Source organism: Trachemys scripta, chromosome 3 (assembly GCF_013100865.1).
Source record: "Trachemys scripta elegans isolate TJP31775 chromosome 3, CAS_Tse_1.0, whole genome shotgun sequence".
In the NCBI taxonomy this organism is placed as follows: Eukaryota; Metazoa; Chordata; order Testudines; family Emydidae; genus Trachemys; species Trachemys scripta.
Window position 1 is genome coordinate 92,469,373 of NC_048300.1, and position 25,087 is coordinate 92,494,459.

The 25,087-nt window shown below is 42.1% G+C and overlaps 1 protein-coding gene across 2 annotated transcripts in view; it reads left to right on the forward strand.

Moving 5' to 3' along the window:
• Positions 1–25,087, forward strand: part of SYNE1 (spectrin repeat containing nuclear envelope protein 1) — a 475,430-nt gene that overhangs the window by 292,147 nt on the left and 158,196 nt on the right. For both annotated transcript variants that reach the window (XM_034765383.1, XM_034765382.1), the window contains exons 85-92: positions 1,016–1,198; positions 4,444–4,581; positions 8,204–8,389; positions 9,559–9,681; positions 11,264–11,446; positions 14,309–14,452; positions 20,190–20,384; positions 23,311–23,451. In XM_034765383.1, the coding sequence (XP_034621274.1) occupies positions 1,016–1,198; positions 4,444–4,581; positions 8,204–8,389; positions 9,559–9,681; positions 11,264–11,446; positions 14,309–14,452; positions 20,190–20,384; positions 23,311–23,451 (1,293 nt within the window). The remainder of the gene's footprint in view (positions 1–1,015; positions 1,199–4,443; positions 4,582–8,203; positions 8,390–9,558; positions 9,682–11,263; positions 11,447–14,308; positions 14,453–20,189; positions 20,385–23,310; positions 23,452–25,087) is intronic.

Consider the following 25,087-nt stretch of genomic DNA (forward strand, 5'->3'; position numbering starts at 1 on the left):
TTGAACTTTTTTTGTTTGAACTTTGTGCCACCAGAAGTGAGTGATTTCCAGCGTAATACATGTAATATTCTTGCAGCCCTGAAAGATTCCAAGATGTCATATGTCACTGTGTAAAGAAAAACTTTTAGATCTTTTTTAAAAAATTAACTTTTCTAAAATGGAATAGCTAACATTTCTTCTCTCCTTCATAGATTTGTGCAATAAGAATCATAGATAACTAGGACACTTGCCTTTGCATGTGGTGGGGTACATAAAACACTATTATATAAAACATTTCCAATATATTTTTAAATACATCCACAGAGGACAAAATACATTAAGGTCTGGTATGTTAGAAAGTTTTATTGTTACTCATTTAAGTTGAACTGCATAATTCATGGCTTTTCCTGTTGTAGTAGATTCCTCCCAAACTCTTCACACCACACTTCATTATACACAATGAAGTCTATTTCTACCTAAGAGATTCTGTTGATTAAGTCTTCTTTTTTTCTACTGAAATGTTGTTCAAACTCCTCCAGTGACCAGAACAAATTGTCTAGTGCACAGCACAAACTGATGATGCTAATAGAAACAAAAACAAAATAGTTTGGACACATTGATATTTAATGACACATTCTGAATTTTTCAGAAAAGGTTTTTTTAAATCAATCCATACTCCATATGACCAACCCAAACCTTCATCATGACAACAATGTGTTGACCTCTCAGTTTGAGGACAAACATAGGACCACGGCCAACACTAGTAGATGTAACACTAAGTGACTCATTTTTCTGGTGGGGGAGGGAAAATGTTATCCATCTTGTACAGGAACATGGGGAAGAAACAGCAATGACAGTCATTGAAGAGATGATCACACATCCTGCTCTGCCTTTTTGCTTAAAGAAACATTACTGGTATGCAGCCAAAATAGAAATGGAACAAACTATGGAAACTGTGTCAAAATCACAAAAAGGCTGTTAAAAACCAACCCCCACTCACTGATTTTGTCAGTAAAATGTTCTCTCCCTGTTCCAGATCCTAGGTGAGGAATTGGACAGCTGCAATATAAAGCTGGTGGAACTGGACGCATCTGTACAAGATTTCGCAGAGCAGAACAATCAGCTGGCTAAACAGCTGGCTAATAGGATAGGGAAACTGACTGGGTTACACCAACAGACCATTAGGCAGGCTGAGTACAGAGCAGCCAAACTCAACCAGGTATGGTGTCAAATCATTTAATTTATTTCCTTTTAGAGGCTCCAAGAAAATGGCGATTTCTGATTAATGACTTATTTTTTGTATAGTTACATAAAAACATTATTGTCTCTTGGAATAATGTGTAATGTGCATATTCAGGGCCAAATTCACTCCTTGTGGATGGGCGTTAGGCAGATGTAAGTCTGGCTGAATGAAGTGTGGCCAAGTCAGGAGGGCAGAATAATTCTAACTTGGAGAGATGCTGATTCAGCACCTTTGCCAGGAAATGTGTCAGCAAAGTTCCTATGGAGATCTAACCAGGTTTTAAAGCTGCCTTCGAACAGAGAGCATGCCCAGTGCAGTACCTGCCTCCTCCTCTGAAGTTAAATCTTGCTAGTGCTGCTCCCCCTTCATATTCGTTTGGATGGAAGTTGTAATGCCTTGCACCATGAGGGGGGAACGGTGATCATAGCCTGTATACAGCAATAGAAAAGTCTAGAAATAAAATTATTAAAAATGGCTCCAATTCAGCAGTCTGTTCCTACTCAGCAAAGCACTTAAGCACATGCTTTGTGCTATTGACTTCAGTATGCAAAGTCTAATTAAGCACATGCTTTGTTAAATTTGGATCAGTACAAGCAATTGAGCCATCGAAAAAGGGGCTAACAAGGAAGGAGATTGAGGTACCATCTTGGCATGTTGGTATTTTTAATAGTTGAGATAAGAGTGAGGGAAAGGACTTTTTGTGGTTCTGCCATCCATAATCCTGATACGTCATGAGCCCCATTTTCAAAATGCTTTGAGAAGATATTACAGAACTTGAAGTGGATAGTGGTATGCTTTTCCATTGCCTCTGCAAGAAAGTTTTTTCGCCAAAGAAGGTCGGAAATATCTGTCAGAATAATTTTCAATCAATGTTACTTTTAGCAAAAAGTACTTGGTGAAAGAGTTATTTGTTGTCGGGTTGTCGAGTACAAAACACAGAAGAAACTCCATTCCCCATCCCAAGAAGCTTACAGTCTAAGTGCTTTAGACAAACAATACAATTCAGATACACAGGGTCTGTCTCCATTCTCACAGTGCAAATCCATTGATTTCAGCAGAGTTATTCCTGTTAAGTGAGTAGAGAATCAGAGTTATAATGTACTTGCTAACCAGAAAAGTGGGTGTATCAGAAATCAGTGCAGTTTTTGGCTTTGTATTTTTAAAATAAGTATACCACTTTTCTTCTTTTGGAAAATTAACATTGATAGGCTGGACAGAGATGTTCCTGCCAGCAGGTATATGGGATCTTGGGGAGCAATTACCACACAGGTGGGGTGCCAATTAATTTCTTTCTTAAAGGAAAAAGGAAGTGGTGGGAATTTAACAATGAAATACGATGGGATGGGGTGTACAGGGTGTTTACAAAAGACAATGATGGGGGGGTTCTTCTAGTAAATGGGATAGGGGGTTTCAATAATGGGGTACAATACAGTGGGGTACAATACAGTTGGTAACCAATTAACGCTGAAGTATAAATGTAACAGGTAGCTAACAATTTCTATGTAAAGAGTGTGTCACAGCAGCATATAACCAACTAACAGTATGGGTAAAATGGGTTAAATAACCAACAATTTTAGGTAAAAATGTGTCAGTGGTGTAAATGTAAAATGTGAGGTGTGTTAGAGAGAAAAGGGGTAACCAATGGGGTTTTATGCTAGAAAGAGAGAGAGCAGACAGGCTGTAAGTTTAAACAGCAGAGAGGAAGAGAGAGAGAAAGAAAGTGGTAGAGAAGTGAGGTTGGGGGATGGGGGAAGAGGAGCACGTGGTGGCGGGAGATTTAAACTCAGGGAGACCCATAAGACAGGCTGCAAGTTTAAACAGCAGAGAGACAATTCTACAAAACACAGCAAAATCAGTGCAAAGGCACTGCAAAGCAAGAAACAGATTACAGATACAGACCAAGGAGTTTAAGAGAGGTTTTAAGACACAGACCAAGATTTAGTTTGAGTCTGTGTGCTGGGGAAACAGAGCCAGAAGCTAAAGTAATAAAAGTATAGAAAGTTTCACAGAGGGATTCTTACCAGTCCCCAAGGCAGCAGCAAAGGCAGAAGCAGCAACAACATCTGAAGAAGCAAGGAGGGCTCGGTACGGTCTTGATAATCAGGAGGTCTCTCAGGCAGCAATTCGTTCTTCATGGGGGGGGGGTTAAAAACGGGGGTACGCTCAAAAATAAAACAAGAGCGGAGAAAGGACCCCCCAGAACCCCTGGCTGATCAGACCAGGTAGCAATGCAGGAACCTTTCTGATGTTTGTTTCAATGCCTGTTCTTAAAGGCAATCTCAGGCAGTTTCCCCACCTGTCCCTGATAGGCTCCTTCTGTCACAGGGTAGGAGATGCAGGGAAAAACTGCAGGTGAGCATAGAGACGTGCCTGGGCAGAGTCCTGGACCATAGGCGTGAGTTCCCACCTCTGGACTCAAAAGCACATGAGGCCTATGACTCATGCCCAGGATCTCAAAAACACATTAGGTCTTGCAGCTCTGGACATTGCCTACCCTACACCAAGCCCAGGTTTAACAAGGTGATAACAGAACCAACTCTTTGAACAGGGCAGTGGTCCCACTTAGCACGCAGCATAGGTGGCCATCCCTTTGAGAAGGGCAATGGCTCTTGGTAAACAACTTAAGGGGCCCTCCCTTTGAGAAGGGCAGTGGCCCTGGTAAACAACTTAACAGCCAGGGAGGGGCGGCCACAGGAGGAGAACAAAAACAAAATGGAATAAGGGGACAGCTGTAAGAAACAAAATGGAATAGGGGGAAAGCTGTAACAGACAAGAGAAAGCAGGCTTTAAATGGAGGGGGGGAAATGTGTGGGATCACAGGCGGGGAAGAGAGACATAAGGGACAGCCTAAGATAAGGCACAAAGATAAGTGACTATACTTAAGTGGGAGTCTTGAGATGAGCAAGAAGGGAGAATACATTCATGTGTGACAATCTCAGGCATGCACATCCACCCACATACTCCTAATGTGTCCTAGTTTCTTTAGGAAGAATTAAAAAAAAAATAGTTACTCCAGCCTTTAGAGGCATACATACATTATCTTCATAATGTGGAATATTTTTACTAAATTCAGTAATAATAATAATAATAATAGTGATTGAAAAATATTACAAATTACCCTCCCCACCAAAAAATAGGTAGATTGATCTACTTTTGTCACTTTTAAAAAATGTTCAGAGACCTACTGTGCAGGTTTATAAAATGGATCTTTTTATTTTCAGGCTGCTTCACACTTGGAAGAATACAGTGAGATGCTGGAGTTCATATTGAAATGGATCGAGAAAGCTAAAAGTCTAGTGCATGGTAGCATCACATGGAATTCTGCCTCCCAGCTTCGTGACCAGTTTATGGCATATCAGGTGACTATATGAGCTACAGATTTCAAGGGACAGTTTAATGCCCATTTGTGACATTCTGTTCAGGATACCCAGAACCATAAGCCACTGTGTTACCCCTCTGCCTCAGCAAGAGAGAGATTGAACTGTGTGTGTCTATCTGCTTTACCACCAACCCCCTGAGACTGCCAGTCTAAACGTTGCCTTGCAGGTAACATACAGTGAGCCCGAGTTCTCCCAAAGACAGCTCTCTGCAGTGTTCAGTTCCTCTCACTGGACATTCACAGAAATCATTGTTTGCTGCTTCCAAAGAGACCAAGCCTGTTAGTTTAACTGAGGACTCACACTTTAATTCAGTTATAACAGCATTGAACTTTAGAATAAGTAAAATTAAGAATAAGTTTACCAGCAAGGAACAAGAACAGGAGTACTTTTTTGCGGATACAGACTAACACGGCTGCTACTCTGAACCCTAACAAGGAACAGAGATTTAAGTGTTACTAAGCAAGAGAAAGAGACAGGTATGGTAATAAACAAAACAATGCTAGCTTTCTAGTGACTAAAACTTCATTTTAGCAAGTTACGGTCTTTGCCTAAGCAGTTTTCTTACTTACATATAGCTACCAGCATAGGGAATCCACCTTTCACAGGCTCAGAGTGCTGTACCCCATGTGCACTAAGAGATGGTGTACAAGAGTTTGCCGGGGCTCGACCCTCTCCGGGGTGGCGGGGGGCCACACCGACTCACTACCCACTGGTGCTTGGGTACTTTGTCCGGCTGCAGGGTCTCCCTCGACAGCCCTTGAAATCCTGGAAGACACTGTAAGCCAGACCCTGGCTCAGGGTGGGCACCAATGCTATGTCAGGGCTCAGGCCCTCAGTCAGGGCTGAGCAGCAAGCAGGAGTATTTATCCCAGGCCCTAGGTCAGGATGGGGCAACAAACACTGAATCAGGAGCTCAGACCCTCAGTCAGGGTTGAGCAGCAGTAGTAGGCCTAAGCCTCAAAAGGCCTGGGAGAGGGGGAGACTGCCACCCACGGGTTGGGTGGCAGGGGGGATGCAGGCCCACCCATTCCACTGCATCCCAGTCCGGGGCCCTAGCAGCAGCAGAAGGCCCGCTGCTTAGTCAGTGGGGATCCTGGCCACAACACACTGACATAGGCTCTGGCAGTGCTGCAGCCAGACTGGGGTCGGCTGCCCCTGGGCTACTTCCACACTCCCCTCGGGGCCTACCTGGGGGCTGGTGTCGGCCTCTGGGAGATCCTGGACTGTGGGTTCGGCAGGCCAGGGATCGTTCGGCAGGCCCGGCAGCTCCTCCAGGTAGCGGGCGCCCCGGGCCGCAAAGGTTTCCCAGCCCCGAGCTAGGCTGGAGACGTCTGGTCTCTCCGGCGTCTGGGGCCTGATTGAGTTCTGAGGGTGAGCCTTTGTACTTCCAGGTCGCTGCCTGATCCCCTAAGGGGTGGGCTCAGAGCTCCCTAGCTCCGCCAACTCCGGCCTCCGGATGGGCTCTTCCCCCTCTGGGGCGGCGGGGAGCCACACCGACTCACTACAGATGGATAACTAAAATGTCTTTTTGCTCCCCTTATATTTTCCCCAAGTCCATTGTCTTGGTCTCAAGAGCTGAGAAGCCTTCCTGGGATGTAGACTATGTCCCCTGGCATACTTACTAAGTTGTCTCCTCCACGACCTGTTAGCTTGATGGCTTTTTTTACCTTATATGTAAATATAATTTCATTGTAATCAAGCTGGTCAGACAGGTAAATCCAGATTCATTTGTCTAGGCTTTGTTAGGCGTGGAGTATGCATTGCCTCCCAAACACACTTTTTAAGAACGTATTTCCATCACACACATAACTCTTTGAACATAACCCATACATAAACTACACAGTGATTTTTGGGACCAGTGAATCATTAGTTTACATAGGAAAGGTTACATGACACCTTTTTATCTATGTACTATGATAGCATTGTGTTGGGGGTAGTGAGTGTGTCCGTCCTGAGATGAGTTACAGTATGGTGGGCTCTCTACCAGGTGGCACTGAGGCTCAATTAGGATCACCCCATTTCAATAAAACAAATAAAAAATGCTAGGCTTTTGTGACTGCAGTGGCCACAAGAGATGATTTTTTTTCAGGGTTAACAGATATTGGAAAAACAATATATTTATTGTTCAATGCAGTAGGTCCCCATATGATTCTGGCCTCATCTTCGCTTTTATATTTGCTTACTAACAGCATTTGTCTGGGTATGATGCTGTAAGTGGATAGTGTGAAGTACATAGAGATTGGCTCACGGCAGGCAGCTCACCTATGAAACAGATCACTCTGATTCCTGTTGATAGATGTTACAGCACATAAAACAGCAGATTATAAATTCTAGTTATGCTGAGCAACGTTTTCTATATATTTGGTAACACATGCACTGATGTATTTTTCTAGCATAAACTAAAATAAGAGACTTTGGTCTCATATGGCAACGTTCATATTAAGTGTTCCAAAATTCTTGACAGATTGACGAACTACAGTAAATATGTGTAATTAAATGACTCTGCAGGCAAATGTGCATTCCACTGCATATTTTGTAAACATGCTTTAGTGCAATTTTTAAAAAATGTAACAGTTATGATGATACAGCAAACCCGTTTACCAAGCCCTGCTGAATCACAGGTACCTCTTATCTGAACCCATCCTTCGGGAAATGTAGCCACTTTCCTAGTTGCTCCCTGAATATTCCACATCTCTGCTTATCCACAAGTTTTGATGTCCCCTGAACTGTGTGTGTGTGTGTGTGTGTGTGTGTGTGTGTGTGTGTGTGTGTGTGTGTGTGTGTGGATTGTGCATACATGGGAATAGTGGAGTGTTGCATGATTCTGAGAATCAGACCATCCCAATCTGTCAATAGAAAATGAACCCGACCCAACATCAGGTGCTGTCATCTGACCAAGACCAAAAGAAAATAATGTATTGATGAATCTGGCCCCAGGTGTATCATTCTCACTAGAGCAGGAAGGTATAAGTTACAGTTCCCTGTATCAGTGAAGTTGCTGTGCTCCAAGGGAGTTCACCCTGAGGAAGCTGCTGTTTCTGCCATCCGTGACAGTTTCCCACCCTGCTGTTATAGGCTACTAAGGAGTTGTGCTGATTCAGCACACACCCCAGGACACCCTGAGTTTGCCTACTTCTTGGGCAGGCCATCTACTTTTTAGGCAGAGCTAACACCCACTGGCTCTGCCACCTCACTGTTTGCTCCACCTGAGATCTTTTTGTTGCTACGTAGGCCCAGCAGATGTTCAGGCTGAATCAGGGCCATACTTAATGTGTATTCTATTTTTATCTAGCAACATTCTAATTATATGGAGAAATTCTTAAACTGGTGTATGGAGAGATACAGCTTCTGAAATGATAAATTTTATGCTAGAGCTGTATGGCCATAATAAACTAAAGCACTGAAGTTCATGCTCAACGTGAAGATTTGCTTAAGTCTAATTGAAGTCCATGGAACTTAATCACATGCTTAAGAATAAGTAGGTTTTTAAGTGCTGTGCTAAATAAAGGTGTGCTTAAAGTCGAATACATGCCTACATGTTTTGCTGAATCAGGGCCTAAACGGTGACACTTAACTCTGGTGATATGGTTCTTCCATTCAGACCATGCTTGAGGAGTCTGGAGAGATTCATGGTAATCTCGAGTCCATGAATGAGAAGATAGAATATCTTTCAAGTGTTTACTATACTGAAGGGATGACTCAGCAAGTGTCAGAATTGGGGCGGCAGACGGAAGAGCTCCAGCAAATTATCAAACTGCGACTCCAAAATCTCCAGGATGCAGCCAAGGTACTTGAAGTGCCCTTCATAACTGAAGTAACTGTTCATGTCGTCATGTTTGTAGGAGCAGCATAGAACAGGTCATCTGTGGTTTATAAGGAGTTTATCATAGAAAAAGAAATGGAACTGATGTTGTGCCATTTCCTAACTCTTCCTTCTACAAGGTCTCATCCAGCTCCTACTGAAGTCCATGGGAGGCTTTCTGCTGATTTGACTAGGAGTTGGATTGTGGCGAAACTGTAGTGTAAGGTCCCCATTTCCAAATGGGTGTACCCGAAAGAGTGTGCACTTTCACATGTATCATGCTTTAATATGCAAACTCCTCAATGTGTGTGTTAACCCTACCTAGTGCATGTGCATGAGGGATTTGCACAGTTCGGCAAGGGCACGTGCAAAAGGGCAGAAATGTTTTTCAGTGCACCCACTAGAAATTTTTTTTAAAACTATCACTTTTACGGCCAGAAAATGGCTCAAAGATTTTTTTTTTTTTTTTTTTTTAAGCCAATAGTCAAACAAGAAACTGCTCTATCATAATGCAGCTTTCTTGGTGCTGGAGAGGGTTTTCCTTTGCAATTATGGCATTTCTTCTGATGCTGTACAGAAAAGATACAAATTGATAAATATGGGAAGGTTATATAAATTCAGTTAAAGGTATGGTAGATAGCTCTGCTTTTTCTAGCTAAAGCTGAAATGCGGTCCTTGACCCATCACATAATCTGAGCTCAGCGATCATATATTGCAGTGTAGCAGATGTTCTGTAATAAAGCACAGTAAGGTGATACAGAACTTTTAAGTAAAATCTGAGGCACAAAACATGTCAAAACACAAATGCTCATAAAGTCAAGGCTGATTTTATTGTTTATGGTAGAAATCAGACACTGGTCTGATTTCTGAAGTATCATGGAAGTGAATGGCATCACTTTAATCAAGTCCAGATTGAATTTGCTTGAGAAGATACTGTCAGTGATATCTATCTGTGTCTTGGAGAGCTCCTTTTCCAATCCATCCCAGGGTGTAATAAGAGTAAAGATTTTTCACACTCTCAATAACTTAAAATTGTAGTTTATATTGGAAAAAAACTGGTGTTGTGTGTGGATTACATAGTGGATACTATAATGCCAGAGACATCTGTGGCGTTCATTTCTTTCTTGTTTGTCCCTGAATTTTATTTTTTGCAGGATATGAAGAAATTTGAAGCTGAAGTGAAAACTCTACAGGCTGCTTTGGAACAAGCCCAAGCTACCCTGACCTCTCCAGAGCTTGGGCGTTTGAGTCTAAAAGAACAGCTATCTCACAGACAGGTAAAAGGGTTAAGCTACAAAGATAACATAGAAGCGAAGTGAGCAGCTCTAATCAGTGGGGCTGCCTATGGAGTAAGGCACTACAGTAACTCCTCACTTAACGTCCTCCCGCTTAACGTTGTTTCGAAGTTACGTCACTACTTTATTAGGGAACATACTTGTTTAAAGTTGTGCAGTGCTCCCTTATAACGTCGTTTGACTGACTTTACAAGACAGCATTGCACAAGTTCCTCTTCTCCGCCTCCTCCTCCTCCCTCCCTCCCAGCACTTTCCCCAGACTTTCAGGGAGGGATGGAGGGAAGCTGCCCCCTCCCCCACGGGCAGGCATGGCCACCCAGAACGCAGGGGTTTAGGGGCTGCAGGGCCCTGGGCTAAGGGGGACCTGGGGCCCTGGCCTGCAGCTCTAAAGCCCCTTTTGGAATGCGGCCCTGCGAGTATGGGCCGGAGGACTCAGGAGGATCAGGGGCAGCCGCGCAGCCAGCGGCCCGAGAGAAGTGGCGCTTTCCCCTTCAAAGCCGGCCAGAGAGAAGAAATAGGTATGCACCACTGACCTTTAGTTCATTCACCCTCCTTCATAAAAGGAAAAATAACCCACAATACATTAGGTGTCCCAGATCTCAGGGTCTTCCCCTAGCCCATCACCACAGTTCCATTGCCGTAACCCTGGGGGCACAATAGAGGGGAAAAGGGACGTGTGTCTGTACCTCATACCGTCAAAATTTTGGTACTGAGGCTTCAGCCTGTTGAATTTACAATTTCAGACTGCATATGTTTATACATGCCTTCATTCATGCATTTTTTTTTTATATTGAGAATTCAGTAAACTCCTCAATGACAATAAAAAGAATGTAGACCTAATCTATCCCCCTGTAATTGTGCATATGCAGATCTCATGCATATGAATTGAAGTTAGGCACATGCATTGTGGGAAGAATAGATGCTTGGAGAGAGGCCAGATAAACAAAGGAGGCCAGATGGTGCTTATTCAAGGGGAAGGATCTTTATGTAGCTGCATTTTGTTCCATTTAGTTGCTTATTTAATTTTAAACATCATCATTTTTAGCCATGGTCCAAATTTTGAAAGGAGGATTATGAGCAGAAACAATGGGCAACTGTATCTCAGAAGGGCTCTCAGTTTGGTTTTACGTTTAAAATGTGCATATAAACAAGATTAAACAAATGCTGTTGCTCAGAAACTGCGTTTGGTTTTTAAGCATTTTTGTATGTATTTTCTAGAATAGTTTAAAGAATTACTTTCAGTCTAGACATAAACTCATAAACAGGGATAAACATTGGTTTGTTTCAAAGGGGGCTCATAAAGTGATTTAATTTAAATCATTTTTGTTCCTCTTCAATAGGTGGAATACATTTTCTTTAATTAAGAATATAAAATAATATTTACCACAAAATCAACAAGCAACTCCACTCTGAGCATGCCCTGATTATGCTTCATTTAACTGTGGGTAATCTAATTCATCTTTTATTTTGCTGGTTGAACTCACTCTTGTTAATAACTGTCTGTGTGAATAGTCTTTGGAATTCATGGGAGAATGACTTACTATGGCACCAATTTTATTTCTAGCATCTGCTGTCTGAAATGGAGTCACTGAAGCCAAAGGTTCATGCCATGCAGGTCTGCCAGAGTGCCTTAAGGATGCCTGAAGAGGTGGTCACCAGCCTTCAGATATGTCACACTGCTCTCAGACTTCAGGAGGAAGCCAGCCGTCTGCAGCACATGGCTATCCAGCAATGCAATATAATGCAGGCAAGTGCAAACTGAGCTGTGGGTGAGGGTAGGGGGTTAGAGATTGTGCTACCACTAGAAAGGTTTATATTGGCACAGAATCATTCACATATTCATTTTTTTTTCCTTTTAAGCCCAATGTTTGCCTGGAAGAATAACATGACTTCCACTTATATTTGAAAGATTTTGAGCTCCATATTTATTGGAATTTTAAGCACATTATTAGACCATTTTCTCAGTCTGCATTAATTCCCAAAAAAGTAAGGAAATAAAACTTCAATACCCTATTAGCCTTTTACCCTGTAACCGTTGAAATGAAAAGGGGAGTAATATTTTTTTACATGTGCCTGTGAAGGGTTATTGCACAACCTATCAAGTTATTGTTTTAATTTTCAAAAATCTAAATTGTATTTGCTTGTTAATCTCCTTGGTTTTTCATTTGTCACCATGGCATAATTTGACTGTCTGACCCATCCATTTTGATTGAAAAATGAAATTTGCATTTCAAATGTAGTTAATGGTTTCTTTACTGTATGGTGGATAAGAACTTGAGGTGACCTGTAGCAGTCTCTTACTGATGATGATGTTGGGGCCATGCAGTTTTGCCAATCCTAAGCATTCAAATACCTAAGCATCATGAGATTATCGTGAAAATCATGAGTTTATGGTTTTCCCCCAATTATTAATTCAGGGTTCTTTTTATTTGTTTTCTGGTTTTAGAGCCTTTAACATGCACTCAGATCCTGTTTCTAAGCTTTTCTCCACAAACAAGAGAGCCAGAAACTTTTTTTTTTTTTGTGAAAATGAAAGCTGAGATTCTCATACAACCCCAGGACTTGGAGCTTTAAGAAAACAACAAATACCACAAGATTTGTGATAAAATTGTGAAGAGTGGGCAACACTGCGTTGTTGGTGGGCATGGTTGGTGAAGCAGCCAGTGGCAAGTCTTGAGCCCCAGTGGTTGACATTTGCCCTTTTAAAAAGGCTTCTTTATCATTTTTTTTTTTTTTACTTGTGTTGGGGCATTGGCAGTTCAAAACGCATCTTAATTGCTCAGATGCCTAAAGACTTTTAAATTATTTGCTTCCTTGCAACTCATAATGTTCCCCCAATGAACTATCTTCTCAGTGAGAGTACTCCTGCTTTACTTCAGCTGTTGCCAGTGCTGACCTTCATCCCATCATTACACTTTGGCATTGCGGCTTATATGGCTGAGATTTTTTCAAAGCCAACTAGAGGATTTATTCTCACACTTCCCAGTTAAATTAATGAGTCATGCAGCTAAATCCACTAGTCAGCTTTGAAAGTCTCAGCCTATTATTTTTTCATGCTAATACAAAGGTGGAAGATGACATCTTTTGAATAATTTAAAAACAGTTTGTACAGTATAGTCAATTGTTTTTTCCAGAGTAATTCATCATTGGAAAGGAGATGGGCAAAGTGAATTCTAATATTTTTCCAGTTCTAAGTTCTCTGCAGTTATTTGCATGGTAACATTGTAACTGTATTATTCAGCAACCCTCCATATTAATTACATGCCAAGAAAAAAATCTATTAATTCTTCTGTCTACAGAAATATATCTCACCAGAAAAAATTTCTTATGTAGTGAGCTCTACAATGTATTTGGTGATATTTTTTTCTAGTCATGCACCATTACTTTCCAAATGTGTATAGACATGGCTCTTCAGTAAGTCTTATTGAGTGAAGTTTGTTTTCAAATTAAATTAGCTTTGATTATAAATGTAGCTAACCAAAGGTTGCTGTATCCATAATAAACATCATTTTATATGGTGCCAAAGGTTTTTGTGGGCATTACAATCCTTTAATTCTTACAGCAGCCTTGGGAGGAAGGTAAATAGTATCACAACCTATTTATTGGTGGTTGAACTGGGACACACAGAGGTTAAGTAACACTCCAAATCACACAGTAAGATAATGGCAGAGCTGGGAATAAAGCCAGCAGTTCTGATTTAACCCCTAGACTACCAACTCTCCTGTTAACTAAGGAATTGATAAAGTGTGATTATGTGGCCCGTTCTCACTTGACATATTGACTCCCTATATAAGTAGTATTCTCTACTTACTTTGCAGCCAAAATCAAACTTTTACTAGTGTTAGCTATATTGGCTTTGCAGTACTATCTTCAGAATACCGGTATCTTCTGTCTTGTGTATTCTGAGCAAACCTATCAGCTAAAGTGTAATGCAGATAGGAAGGAAGCAAGTTTATCTTCAGGTCCCAAATGAGTGCATTTACAGTGGTGTATGTATTTAAAAAACGCATGAGTTTTAAAATAAGAGAATCTGATACGAAAGTATTTAAAAAAAAAAAAAAAAAGGAATTTGGAGCTTCCCAATGTCATTTTCCTTGTCACATTTCTGAGTATAACCAGTTTTGAAGTGTGTAAGCAGAAGACTTTGTACTACTCAGCTGTAAGTTATGCTATCTGTTCATATCTTGTTTTCCAGGTAGCTGGCTGTTTACAGCACTTAGGTTTGGTCTACACCGGGTGTGGGAAGGGTCGATCTAAGTTACGCAACTTCAGCTGTGTGAATAACATAGCTGAAGTCGACATACTTAGATCTACTCACCACGGTGTCTTCACTGCAGTGAGTCAACAGCTGACGTGCCCCCGTCGACTCTGCCTGCGCCTCTCACTCCTGGTGGAGTACCAGAGTCGATGGGAGAGCGCTTGGCGGTTGATTTATCGCGTCTAGACTAGACACGATAAATCGACCCCCGCTGGATCGATCACTGCCCGTTGATCCTGCGGGTAATGTAGACAAGCCCTTAGAGACATGCTTAGGGAGGGGATAGTGTAATCGAATGAATGCCATCAATGTTTTATTTTTGTGTACATCTACTGTATCTTCTCTCTCTAGGAAGCAGTGGTACAGTATGAGCAATACGAACAAGAGATGAAGCATTTACAGCAAATGATAGAGGGTGCCCACCGTGAGATCCAAGACAAACCTGTTGCAACCAGTAACATCCAGGAGCTGCAGGCCCAGATTTCACGCCATGAGGTAATGCAGTATAGATGCAACTGTCCAGGCTCTGAGTTAGTTAGTTTGAGAGTTCTCTTGGTCAGCTTAAGTTCTCTTGAGGTCACAGAGCAGTTTTTTTGAGGTCCACAAAGGCTAGCTTAGCAGGGAGGATTTATATTTTACATACTCACAAATAGCAAATTCCTGTTAACAGCACAGTTCCAAGCATCTTTTATTTTTTTCTTTACTGAGTAGGTCTCCCAAAGGCTTGAGAGCATGGTAACATACTAAAGCATTAAGTAATTACCAAGGGTTGAAAGACACAGGGTGCATTGATTGATGTGTGGAATTCCAAAATATTTCAATAGGAACTCTTTGCATCATGCGGTAACACAGTGCTGAAGATTATTGTCACTTAGTGATCTTAGGCCCAGTCCTGAAGACCTCATTTACTGAGAGCTATGCCTGAGAACAGACAGAGTAAAAGCAAGGGACAGGATCACCCCTCATGAGGTAAAGCCCACAGAAGGCAGTACTAGAGGAAGAAAACTCGGCAAAGATCACCTTAAAGGGTCCTTTTCAAGTTACTCTATCAGGGGGAGCAAAGTTTTGTCTCTGAGAAATGAGCTTCAGGTCCAGACCTCAAACCCTGTAGATTTCAGGAGATCATATGAGGACAGGGACAATCTGTGTGGAGGCTCCATGCCACCACACTGATTTTGGAATCCCAGGTCTTCACATTGTAGTATGCCATGCATTAGATTGCCAAATTGGTAGTGGCTCTCTTGCCTAGTTTTTGGCACTAGATGGCATTATGCTTTAGTTTTAGAAGAAAGGGTTAAATTTGTCTTTCACAGTCTGTGTTTATCCCTGAAGTACTCCTCCTATACTGCTTAGTTAGCTTCTATGACAATTGTGACAGACAATTATTTAGTACAATGAAAAAGAAGCTATTTGATACAAAGGCTGTCTGCTGTTTTCATGAAGGGTATTCCTAATAATGTCTCCATAGACAGATCTGAAAACATCGGTGCAGAGGGAGGCATTAAGAGTGGGGCAGGCACGGGGTTCACTGGACCAACACATGTATGAGTAGAGTAGCTGGGAATCCCTTCAGAGGAGCATAGAGAAGCAATAGATGCTGTTCCAGTCCTTTTATTTGAACCTGTAGCTGTAAAACGGCTGTGGTGCAGACCTGCAAGTTGCTCCAAGTTTGGGGAGGTGCAGTCTATCCCCTGCCCAAATCCTATTTATTCAGAGTTTGGGTGGCAGTCGAGGTGGGGTGCATGAATTTCACGTGGTGGGAAGTAGAATTAAAATGGAGCTTCATTCTGGAGTATGTCTGAAACATCTCAAAGGAATGCATTTAAAGAGACACAGATGACACACATTTCTGCATTTAAGTTTTTGTTTGCTTAAGTTTTGCATCAGAGGACATGATACAATAAACAAGACTTAGTCATTGTATGATTACACCTTTTATTTTTAATCAGGTGTACAAGATGCAGATTGCATGCATAAATGAAAAGAAAAATTACAGTTTACCCGGACATATAATTGTAGTCCGTGTGTGAAGGTTAACAGGACACACAGTAGCTATGTTTAAAATACAAAGATAAGACGGGAAGAAGAAAGTCATTGCCCCCTGGTTTTGCAGTAGCCTTGCACATAAGTAACACAGAGTATCATTCTACCCAATAAATCTGTTTACAGAAGTCTTTTTCTCTGGGCTTCCATGTTATAGAATGGCCACCTATTCTGATGTTTCTGGGAGCATTGTGATTTTGATGGGCAATACAGTAGCTTGCAAGATATTAGGTGTCTTCTGCAATCATTAGATGCCCATGCAATCGTGAGATTACAATATAGCCTGATCATGTTCTGTCACAGTGTTATGTTGCATTGCAATGTGGTGACACAACTTTGTTGGAGGATATTTCTAGTGTAAACATGATGATGTTATGATGCAAGCAGTTGTCCTACCAAAAAGTCGAATTTGGGTACCTATGACATGAAGACCAGGCACAACATGTAGTTTGTTGAATCACATCCATAAAAATAACTTGGATTTACATTGTGGCATATTGATTGAAAAACTGAGCTCCCACAAAATGACGAGTGCAAAGAAATCTGATACTTCTGTGTGTACTCACAACCTGCCCACCTATTTTTCTTTACACCCATACGTTTCTCTTCTGAATCTCAGTTTTAGGCCTGTTTAGTCTATATCGGGGTCCCCAACGCGGTGCCCGCAGGCGCCATGGCGCCTGCCGGGGCATCTAAGTGCACCCACGTACTGGGCAGCGAATGAGCATCCGCCAAAATGCCACCGAGAAGCAGCAGCATCCAGAGGCGTCGCCGCCGAAATGCCGCCGATTTCCGGCAGCAATGCCTCTGGATGACACTGCTTGTCGGCGGCATTTCGACGACGACACCTATTGAGCATCCGCCGACAAGCGGCAACGTCATCTGCCGCCATGGTCCTCCATGGCTCGTCGTCTGGCGCCCACCAGATGAAAAAGGTTGGGGACCACTGGTCTATATAATGTATCTGTCTGTATAATATATTTTTTTTGTGTGTGTGTCTCTCTCTCTCTCTCTCTCTCTCTCTCAAGAGAGAGAGACATGCAGACACACACAAAGCATTATGGTTGTTCGTTCAAAAGTTTACAACTGAACATTGACTTAATACAGCTTTGAAACTTTACCAAGCAGAAAAAATATACTGCTTTTAACCATCTTAATTTAAATGAAACAAGCACTGAAACAGTTTCCTTAGCTTGTCAAAACATTTTTTTAACTTTCCCCTTATTTTTGTAATAGTTTACGTTTACCACAGTACTGTACTGGGAGGTGTGGGGGTCTTTTGTCTCTGCTGCTGCCTAATTTTGTTCTGCAAGTTCCAAATGAGGTGTGTGGTTGACCAGTCAGTTCGTAACTCTGAGGTTCTACTTTATAATACTGTATATATTTTGATGGAGAAGGGTATGTTACATACTCATTGTGCTGGTTATTAACTGTGCAGATGTTACTGATTCCTAATAATAGTAATGGAGTTAAATAACTAAAGCCCAGTGGGTAGAATTGTGATAGACTTTCTGCTCAGCTCCTGAGTTGGAGTGGGGATTGGCTCACAATTTAGTATCATGGCAAATGGAGCAAATAACTGTTTGGGGGCCATTAGTCATTGATTTGATTTAGAAAGTTGTTTATTCCAAAACCACTTGCTTCACACCTGAAGCTCTGCGTAGCTTCCTGATGAAGCTGGAGAATCCCTTTGGTTGCTGACATCTGAAAGTGCAAAGAGTATAGGGAGCAGAGCACCAGTCAAAGGCTAGTTCAGGTCAGAAAGGTGCTCACCCTAAGTAATAAGATGTGTCGGTTTATAACTCTGTATCTCACCTATCTGGAAATTGAGATGTTGAGTAAGTAGTTTCATAAAAGTTTACATAACCTGCAGAGTCGAAAGCCAAACTGCCCTGGGGCTGCCATAACTTATCCACTTCATTTTTTCAATATATGTTAATTCCTGAATATTTTACCTGTTAGGCTTTGCAGCAGCTGTTTTAATTGTTGTTCATATACACAGAGCAGGTAGTGCTGAAGAGAAGGATCTCCTGGGCAGCCCCAGAAGTAAAGGGAATAGATTTCCACTGCATTTAATAGTATTAAAATATTGAAATATTAAAGGTACTGGCACTCATGCTTTATAAATAAGGCTGTGAGTCTTTCACGGAAGTCATGGATTCCGTGGCTTTCTGGGACCTCTGTGACTTCTGCAGCGGCCAGTGCAGCTGATTCCCCCAGGCCGCCTGAGCAGCTGGGGCGGCCCCATGGCCAGTCGCACCTGCCACTGCTTGGGTGAGCCCAGGCAGCTGGCTCCAGGGGCCTCCAGAGTAGCAGCGGTGCCCTGGAACAGCGGTCCAGACCAGCAGTGGGTCCCCAGGCTGCCCCCTGCCCCCCAGAGCAGCAGCGGTGGGCCTCCAGAGCCCCCTGCTCCCCAGCACCTGCAGTGCCCCAGAGCACCTAAGATTTAGTCATGGATATTTTTAGTACAACTCACAGACAGGTCACGGGCCCGTGAATTTTTGTTTATTGCCCGTGACCTGTCTGTGAGTTGTACTAAAAATACCCATGACTAAATCGTAGCCTTATTTATAAATAGACATTTCTCCTGTCTTTTTGATTTGGGAGCCAGCATTAGAAAAACATCTAAACAGATGTTAAAGTAAAATACAGATATCTATTTGAAAGAATAAACATAGTGGTTGCTGGTGTAGCAGCAATAACTCTGCACATTTAGTTAGCACTTGGTAAATCAATATGCTGCTGTGTTACTGAGTTTCCAGGCAGAGACGTCTCAAGACACTCTGTGCCCTGGGCAAACCTTCAGAGTGCCACCTCTCTCCTACCTGCTAGAACAGAAGTTCTCAGCTAGAGGGTGGGAGAGGGAGACGCCAGTCTTTTGTGGGGCGGTGCAGTGAGTCTTCTGATGGGTTTGGTGGTTAGGTTTGGTCGGGGGGAGATGTCAGCATCACTCACTCAGGTTGGGCCCAGCTGCTCCTCCATGATGGTGGGCTGGACGGGTCAAATTTGAGTGAGTGACATTCTGACCTGGCACGCGGGGTCACAGCGCCATTCAGGTTTGGCCTGGCCATCCCTGCTTTTACAAGTCAGAATCTGCCACCCTAGGCAGCTGTCTAGTTTCCTAAGACTAGAGCAGCTCCTGTCTCCATGGAGACAGAAACAGTATCTCTAGAAGAAGTGGCTTCCCCCACTGATCTTTTTTAGTATTGTTTTATATGAATTTAGTGCTCTGAAAATTGGTGGACTGACAACACTAGACATGCCCCTGTTGGGCGGAGCAATCCTATGTGTGAAAGGATCATTCAGTCAATAGGCCTATTTGATTGTGTGTCCTTTTGCAGTCACTGACATCATAGGTGTGACTGTGTTTTAGCTGTGTTGGGAATTGGATCGATTTCACACAGACTACTGCACAGCAATGAGAAAACAATGGCTTTTGGTCAATCCTGTCTTCAGTCAAATTCCCGAACTCACATTCATGTAGGGACATAACTGTCAAATTTGGATTTTGACTGTGAAGACATAAGCAAAAATATGTGTGAAGTTACACATAGAAGATCAAATATATCCACTCCAACCTCCATGCAAACACGTATGTGTTATAAATAGGAGTGATCCAGCATGTGTTTACCTTACTAAACCACTATGTGTATCTGTTTCTGCTACTCATTGTGTTCAGACTGGTGAGAGCTGAGTGTTGCATTTTTTTTTGCAGTTCCAGTCATCACATGACCTCATTTCCATGGTATGCACCATCTGGAGATTTTCATCTTGTTTTAGTAACAGGAGAAAAAGAGAGAGAGCTTCCCCTTTCCTCCGCTTTAAGATAAAGGGTATAGAATTTGCTGCAGATTAGGAATTTTTATGTGAGTGTGACATATTCTTCCCTTTTGTCAGTGTCATACAGAGATGTGGCTCTCACAGAGCTTTTCCGGTGTCACTGCATAGCTTGCTCCTTTGTGGTTTAGCTGTGCAGTGAGATGCTGCCTGACTTGTTCTCTACCACAATCAACATCCTGCCTTTCAGCTTGTGCTGTTGCTATCTGGGCTTGAGACACAGAGCTGTGATTTTTATTGGCTGGCCTTGGAGAGGTAGCCTGCCTACTTAACGGAAGCTGAATTGCTATTAGTTAGTTTTGTGGCCTTTATATCCTGCATCTGATCCACTGAATAAAAAATGTTTCCTTAGGAGCTGGCGCAGAAGATTAAAGGATACCAGGAGCAAATAGCCTCTTTGAATTCCAAGTGCAAGATGCTAACAATGAAAGCCAAACATGCCACTATGTTGTTGACAGTGACAGAAGTGGAAGGGCTGTCAGAAGGAATGGAGGAGCTGGACTCAGAACTCCTCCCAACACACTCGGCTCATCCCTCTGTGGTTATGGTAAGAACTGAATTGGTATCATTACTGTTCATTGGGTGCTGCTCTCTTTTGTGCTGTTCAAATGCTACCATACAGCCAATTGCCACAATGCACATTGTGTGCTTTGCTTTACTGACATGTTTTGGGAGTTGCAGATGTAGAACGAACTGCAACTTCTTATAGTGTATTTATGTCACCTCCACTTTCTAAGCCAACAGATAGGGAATGAAGTTGTTTATGAGGATAACAGAAATCAGTCTGTTAAAAGGAAAATAATATGTAAAGGTCTCTTACCTTTCAGGATGGGTGCTGAGTTGTTTTCTCAATGCACCACAACAAACATTGAAAAAGCACTGAATTGAATGACAAAAGGGGGTTGGGGGTGCAGAATCAAGTGTATTCTACAGCATGTTTTATACCCCAGATCTTTTTGAAAAACATTTTTGATTAAATATGCTGCAATAATTGACATTGTTGCTGCTATATCCTCGCATTTTATAAAGGATGAATAAATATATACATGCTGGAGTTCCTACTTTATTTTGCTCAGTCCAGATGCAAATATAACCCCCACTGATGTCAGTGGGAGTTCTGTCTGAGAAGGACTGAGTAAAAATGGAGTGAATTTGTCCCTATATTAAAACCTTAGAAAAGCAAAACTGAGATGTTACTACTATAATATATTGTAAAAAGCAACAGAGGGTCCTGTGGCACCTTTGAGACTAACAGAAGTATTGGGAGCATAAGCTTTCGTGGGTAAGAACCTCACTTCTTCAGATGCAAGTAATGGAAATCTCTAGAGGCAGGTATATATCAGTGTGGAGATAACGAGGTTAGTTCAATCAGGGAGGGTGAGGTGCTCTGCTAGCAGTTGAGGTGTGAACACCAAGGGAGGAGAAACTGTTTCTGTAGTTGGATAGCCATTCACAGTCTTTGTTTAATCCTGATCTGATGGTGTCAAATTTGCAAATGAACTGGAGCTCAGCAGTTTCTCTTTGGAGTCTGGTCCTGAAGTTTTTTTGCTGTAAGATGGCAACCTTTACATCTGCTATTGTGTGGCCAGGGAGGTTGAAGTGTTCTCCTACAGGTTTTTGTATATTGCCATTCCTGATATCTGACTTGTGTCCATTTATCCTCTTGCGTAGTGACTGTCCAGTTTGGCCAATGTACATAGCAGAGGGGCATTGCTGGCATATGATGGCATATATAACATTAGTGGACGTGCAGGTGAATGAGCCGGTGATGTTGTAGCTGATCTGGTTAGGTCCAGTGATGGTGTTGCTGGTGTAGATATGTGGGCAGAGTAGGCATCGAGGTTTGTTGCATGGGTTGGTTCCTGAGTTAGAGTTGTTATGGTGCGGTGCGTGGTTGCTGGTGAGAATATGCTTAAGGTTGGCAGGTTGTCTGTGGGCGAGGACTGGCCTGCCTCCCAAGGTCTGTGAAAGTGAGGGATCATTGTCCAGGATGGGTTGTAGATCACTGATGATGCGTTGGAGAGGTTTAAGCTGAGGACTGTAGGTGATGGCCAGTGGAGTTCTGTTGGTTTCTCTTCTGGGCCTGTCTTGTAGCAGGAGGCTTCTGGGTACACGTCTGGCTCTGTTGATTTGTTTCTTTATTTCCTTGTGTGGGTATCATAGTTTTGAGAATGCTTGGTGAAGATCTTGTAGGTGTTGGTCTCTGTCTGAGGGGTTGGAGCAGATGCGATTGTACCTCAGTGCTTGGCTGTAGATGATGGATTGTGTGGTGTGACCGGGGTGGAAGCTGGAGGCATGAAGGTAGGCGTAGCGGTCAGTTGGTTTTCGGTATAGGGTGGTGTTAATGTGGCCATCGCTTATTTGTACGGTGGTGTCCAGGAAGTGGACCTCCTGTGTAGATTGGTCCAGGCTGAGGTTGATGGTGGGGTGGAAGCTGTTGAAAGCATGGTGGAATTCTTCCAGGGCCTCCTTCCCATGGGTCCAGATGATGAAGATGTCATCAATATAGCGTAGGTAGAGAAGGGGCATGAGTGGACAGGAGCTGAGGAAGCGTTGTTCCAGGTCAGCCATAAAAATGTTGGCATATTGTGGGGCCATGCGGGTGCCCATAGCGGTGCCACTGGTCTGGAGGTATATATTGTCACCAAATTTGAAATAATTGTGCGTGAGGATAAAGTCACAGAGCTCAGCAATAAGTTGTGCTGTGTCATCATCAGGGATACTGTTCCTGACAGCTTGTATTCCATCTGTATGTGGGATGTTAGTGTAGAGAGCCTCTACATCCATGGTGGCTAGGATGGTGTTTTCTGGGAGGTCACCAATGCATTGTAGTTTCCTCAGGAAATCTGTGGTGTCACGGAGATAGCTGGGAGTGCTGGTGGCGTAGGGTCTGAGTAGGGAGTCCACATATCCAGACAGTCCTTCAGTGAGAGTGCCAATGCCCGAGATGATGGGGCGTCCAGGATTTCCAGGTTTGTGGATCTTAGGTAGTAAGTATAGTATATTGTGTTTTTTTTTTTTTTAAATCTGGATCCAATTCTGCTCTGCAACATTTCTTTCCTTCATCGTTTAACTACGCCTGAAAGGTAAAGTATTGAGGGCAGTAGTTCTGGCTATCTGCAGCATTACTCTGTGGCTTTCAATAACTTCTCCTAATGCATGGTGTGTGTTACCCTTTAACTTATTTTTGATGTGTTGGCTGTAGAAACTTTTTTAAATTCCCTAGCAACACAGGAGATGGCCAACATCTCAGTAACAAATTATCAGCAGTAAATACTCTGCTTGCCTGTTGCTTTCCTAAACTGTTAATATAGCAACTCTAAGGGGCTTGAAGGAAGCAGAAGTCCTTAAATTGTGTCTTGGTAATTCCAACATTGTGTTAATTTTCTTGTTTTGATCTACATCTAATGCAAATGTTTACTGAGATGATTGACTGATCTTCCTGTCCTTTGGGGTTGCATTTCCTGTGACAGATGACTGCTGGTCGTTGTCACACACTACTCTCACCTGTCACTGAGGAGTCTGGGGAGGAGGGAACCAACAGTGAGATTTCTTCTCCACCTGCCTGTCGCTCTCCTTCACCTGTGGCTAATACAGATGCTTCTGTTAACCAGGTACTTGCCTCTTGGCATTCATTCAGCTGTGATCTCTGGAAAGATGCATGGTCCCATTCTGTGTACTCTGTGGTTGATTCCTTCTTCAGAAAATTTGGGCTGATTTTTCTTTAAATGTTGGGCACACAGTTTCAGTGTCCCATCCCGTGAATTGAGAATAGTCATCAAGCATAATCAGGACCTGGCTTCCGAATACATAAAGGTTACAAATACTGTGCAAGAAGCTTAAAACATATCAATTTGGTGCACTTTGTCATTGGCAAAAAAAGACTTTGTTGGTTACCTTTTAAATAAATTTTCAGTGAGCATTACACAGTCTTTCTAATTCATTGGTGTATCTGTTGCATTTATAGCATGGTTTTGTTTTCAAAATAGTACACATGATGGCATCCGGCATTCTGAGAGAACACAATTTTGTACTTCGTGTGATGAAATATTACATTGTGTGTGTCTGTCTGTCTGCCTTGTGTCATTGTCCAACTGATGCCATAGTTCAAAGTCTTCCATTGGTTCAAGCTATTCAGATATCAACTGTGATCTATTTTGCTGGGGATTGTGTTCATTGTACACTTCGGGTCAAATTCTGTTTTCAATTATAACTGTTCAAACCCCATGAAATCACTGGGGTCACATATGTAAACAGAGAGGAGAACTAAGACTTCTGGTATTCATGTGACCTGGTGTACATCACACTTGTTTTTCTTGGTAGGCTGGTTTATTGTTTGTGCTTTCAATATCATGTACATAGACGCATATATGCAGTGTGTATGAGTAGTCTCAACTCCATTGACTTCAACATCTGATTTTTATTCCTCATGTCTAAACAGTGTTTTTCTTTATTGTTTTTGTGGCTAAGTATGTCTGGAGTTGAGTAACTGAAGACATGAAGCTTTCCTTGACCATGTATTTCTTTAAGTTCAGTACCAAAGAAATATCATGTTATTTTTTCTTTTTAAGTATAGTTATGGTATTTGCTAAAACTCTTCCAAGCTTCACACAATTTCTTTCAAAGATGCATGTATTTCTGAAGTTATTGCTAAATATAAAATGATTCTGCTGTACTGGCTAAGACAAGAACAAACATAAAAATAAGGCAATTATCAGTGACAAGCCATATGAAGAAAGAAAGTCAAACAAAGGGATTTAATAATCCAGGAGCTTTTTAAAGTCATATTACACTAACACAATAGGATAGTTCCCAGTGAAGCTTGCCTGCAGTGGAAAGGCAGTTCCATTGTTCAGCAGAAGACTCTGGAGGCCATGTTATTGAAACAAACAGTGAAACATCTACAAGGACAGATAATGAACACAATACAATTGGTAATGAACACAATGCAATTCAATGTCAGTTCACTAAAATTCTCTTCTAAGAATGAAAATCAGGTTAGCAATGTAGACAGCTCAAAGAACAATGAAAGTCCAGTGAGAAATTCTGTTACCTCAAGAATTGGAATAAGAAGTACAAAAGTTGTAGAACCTAACTTAGTAGGTAGAAAATATATTTACACAGTGTCTTTCACAAAATGTCACTGAGCCCTTAAAAGCAGTAAAATTATTGGTTATGTCAGGATAGATAAAAGCATCAGCAGACATAGGTTTCTTCAGTCTGGTGATAAGTGTTGAAACAAACTGGATG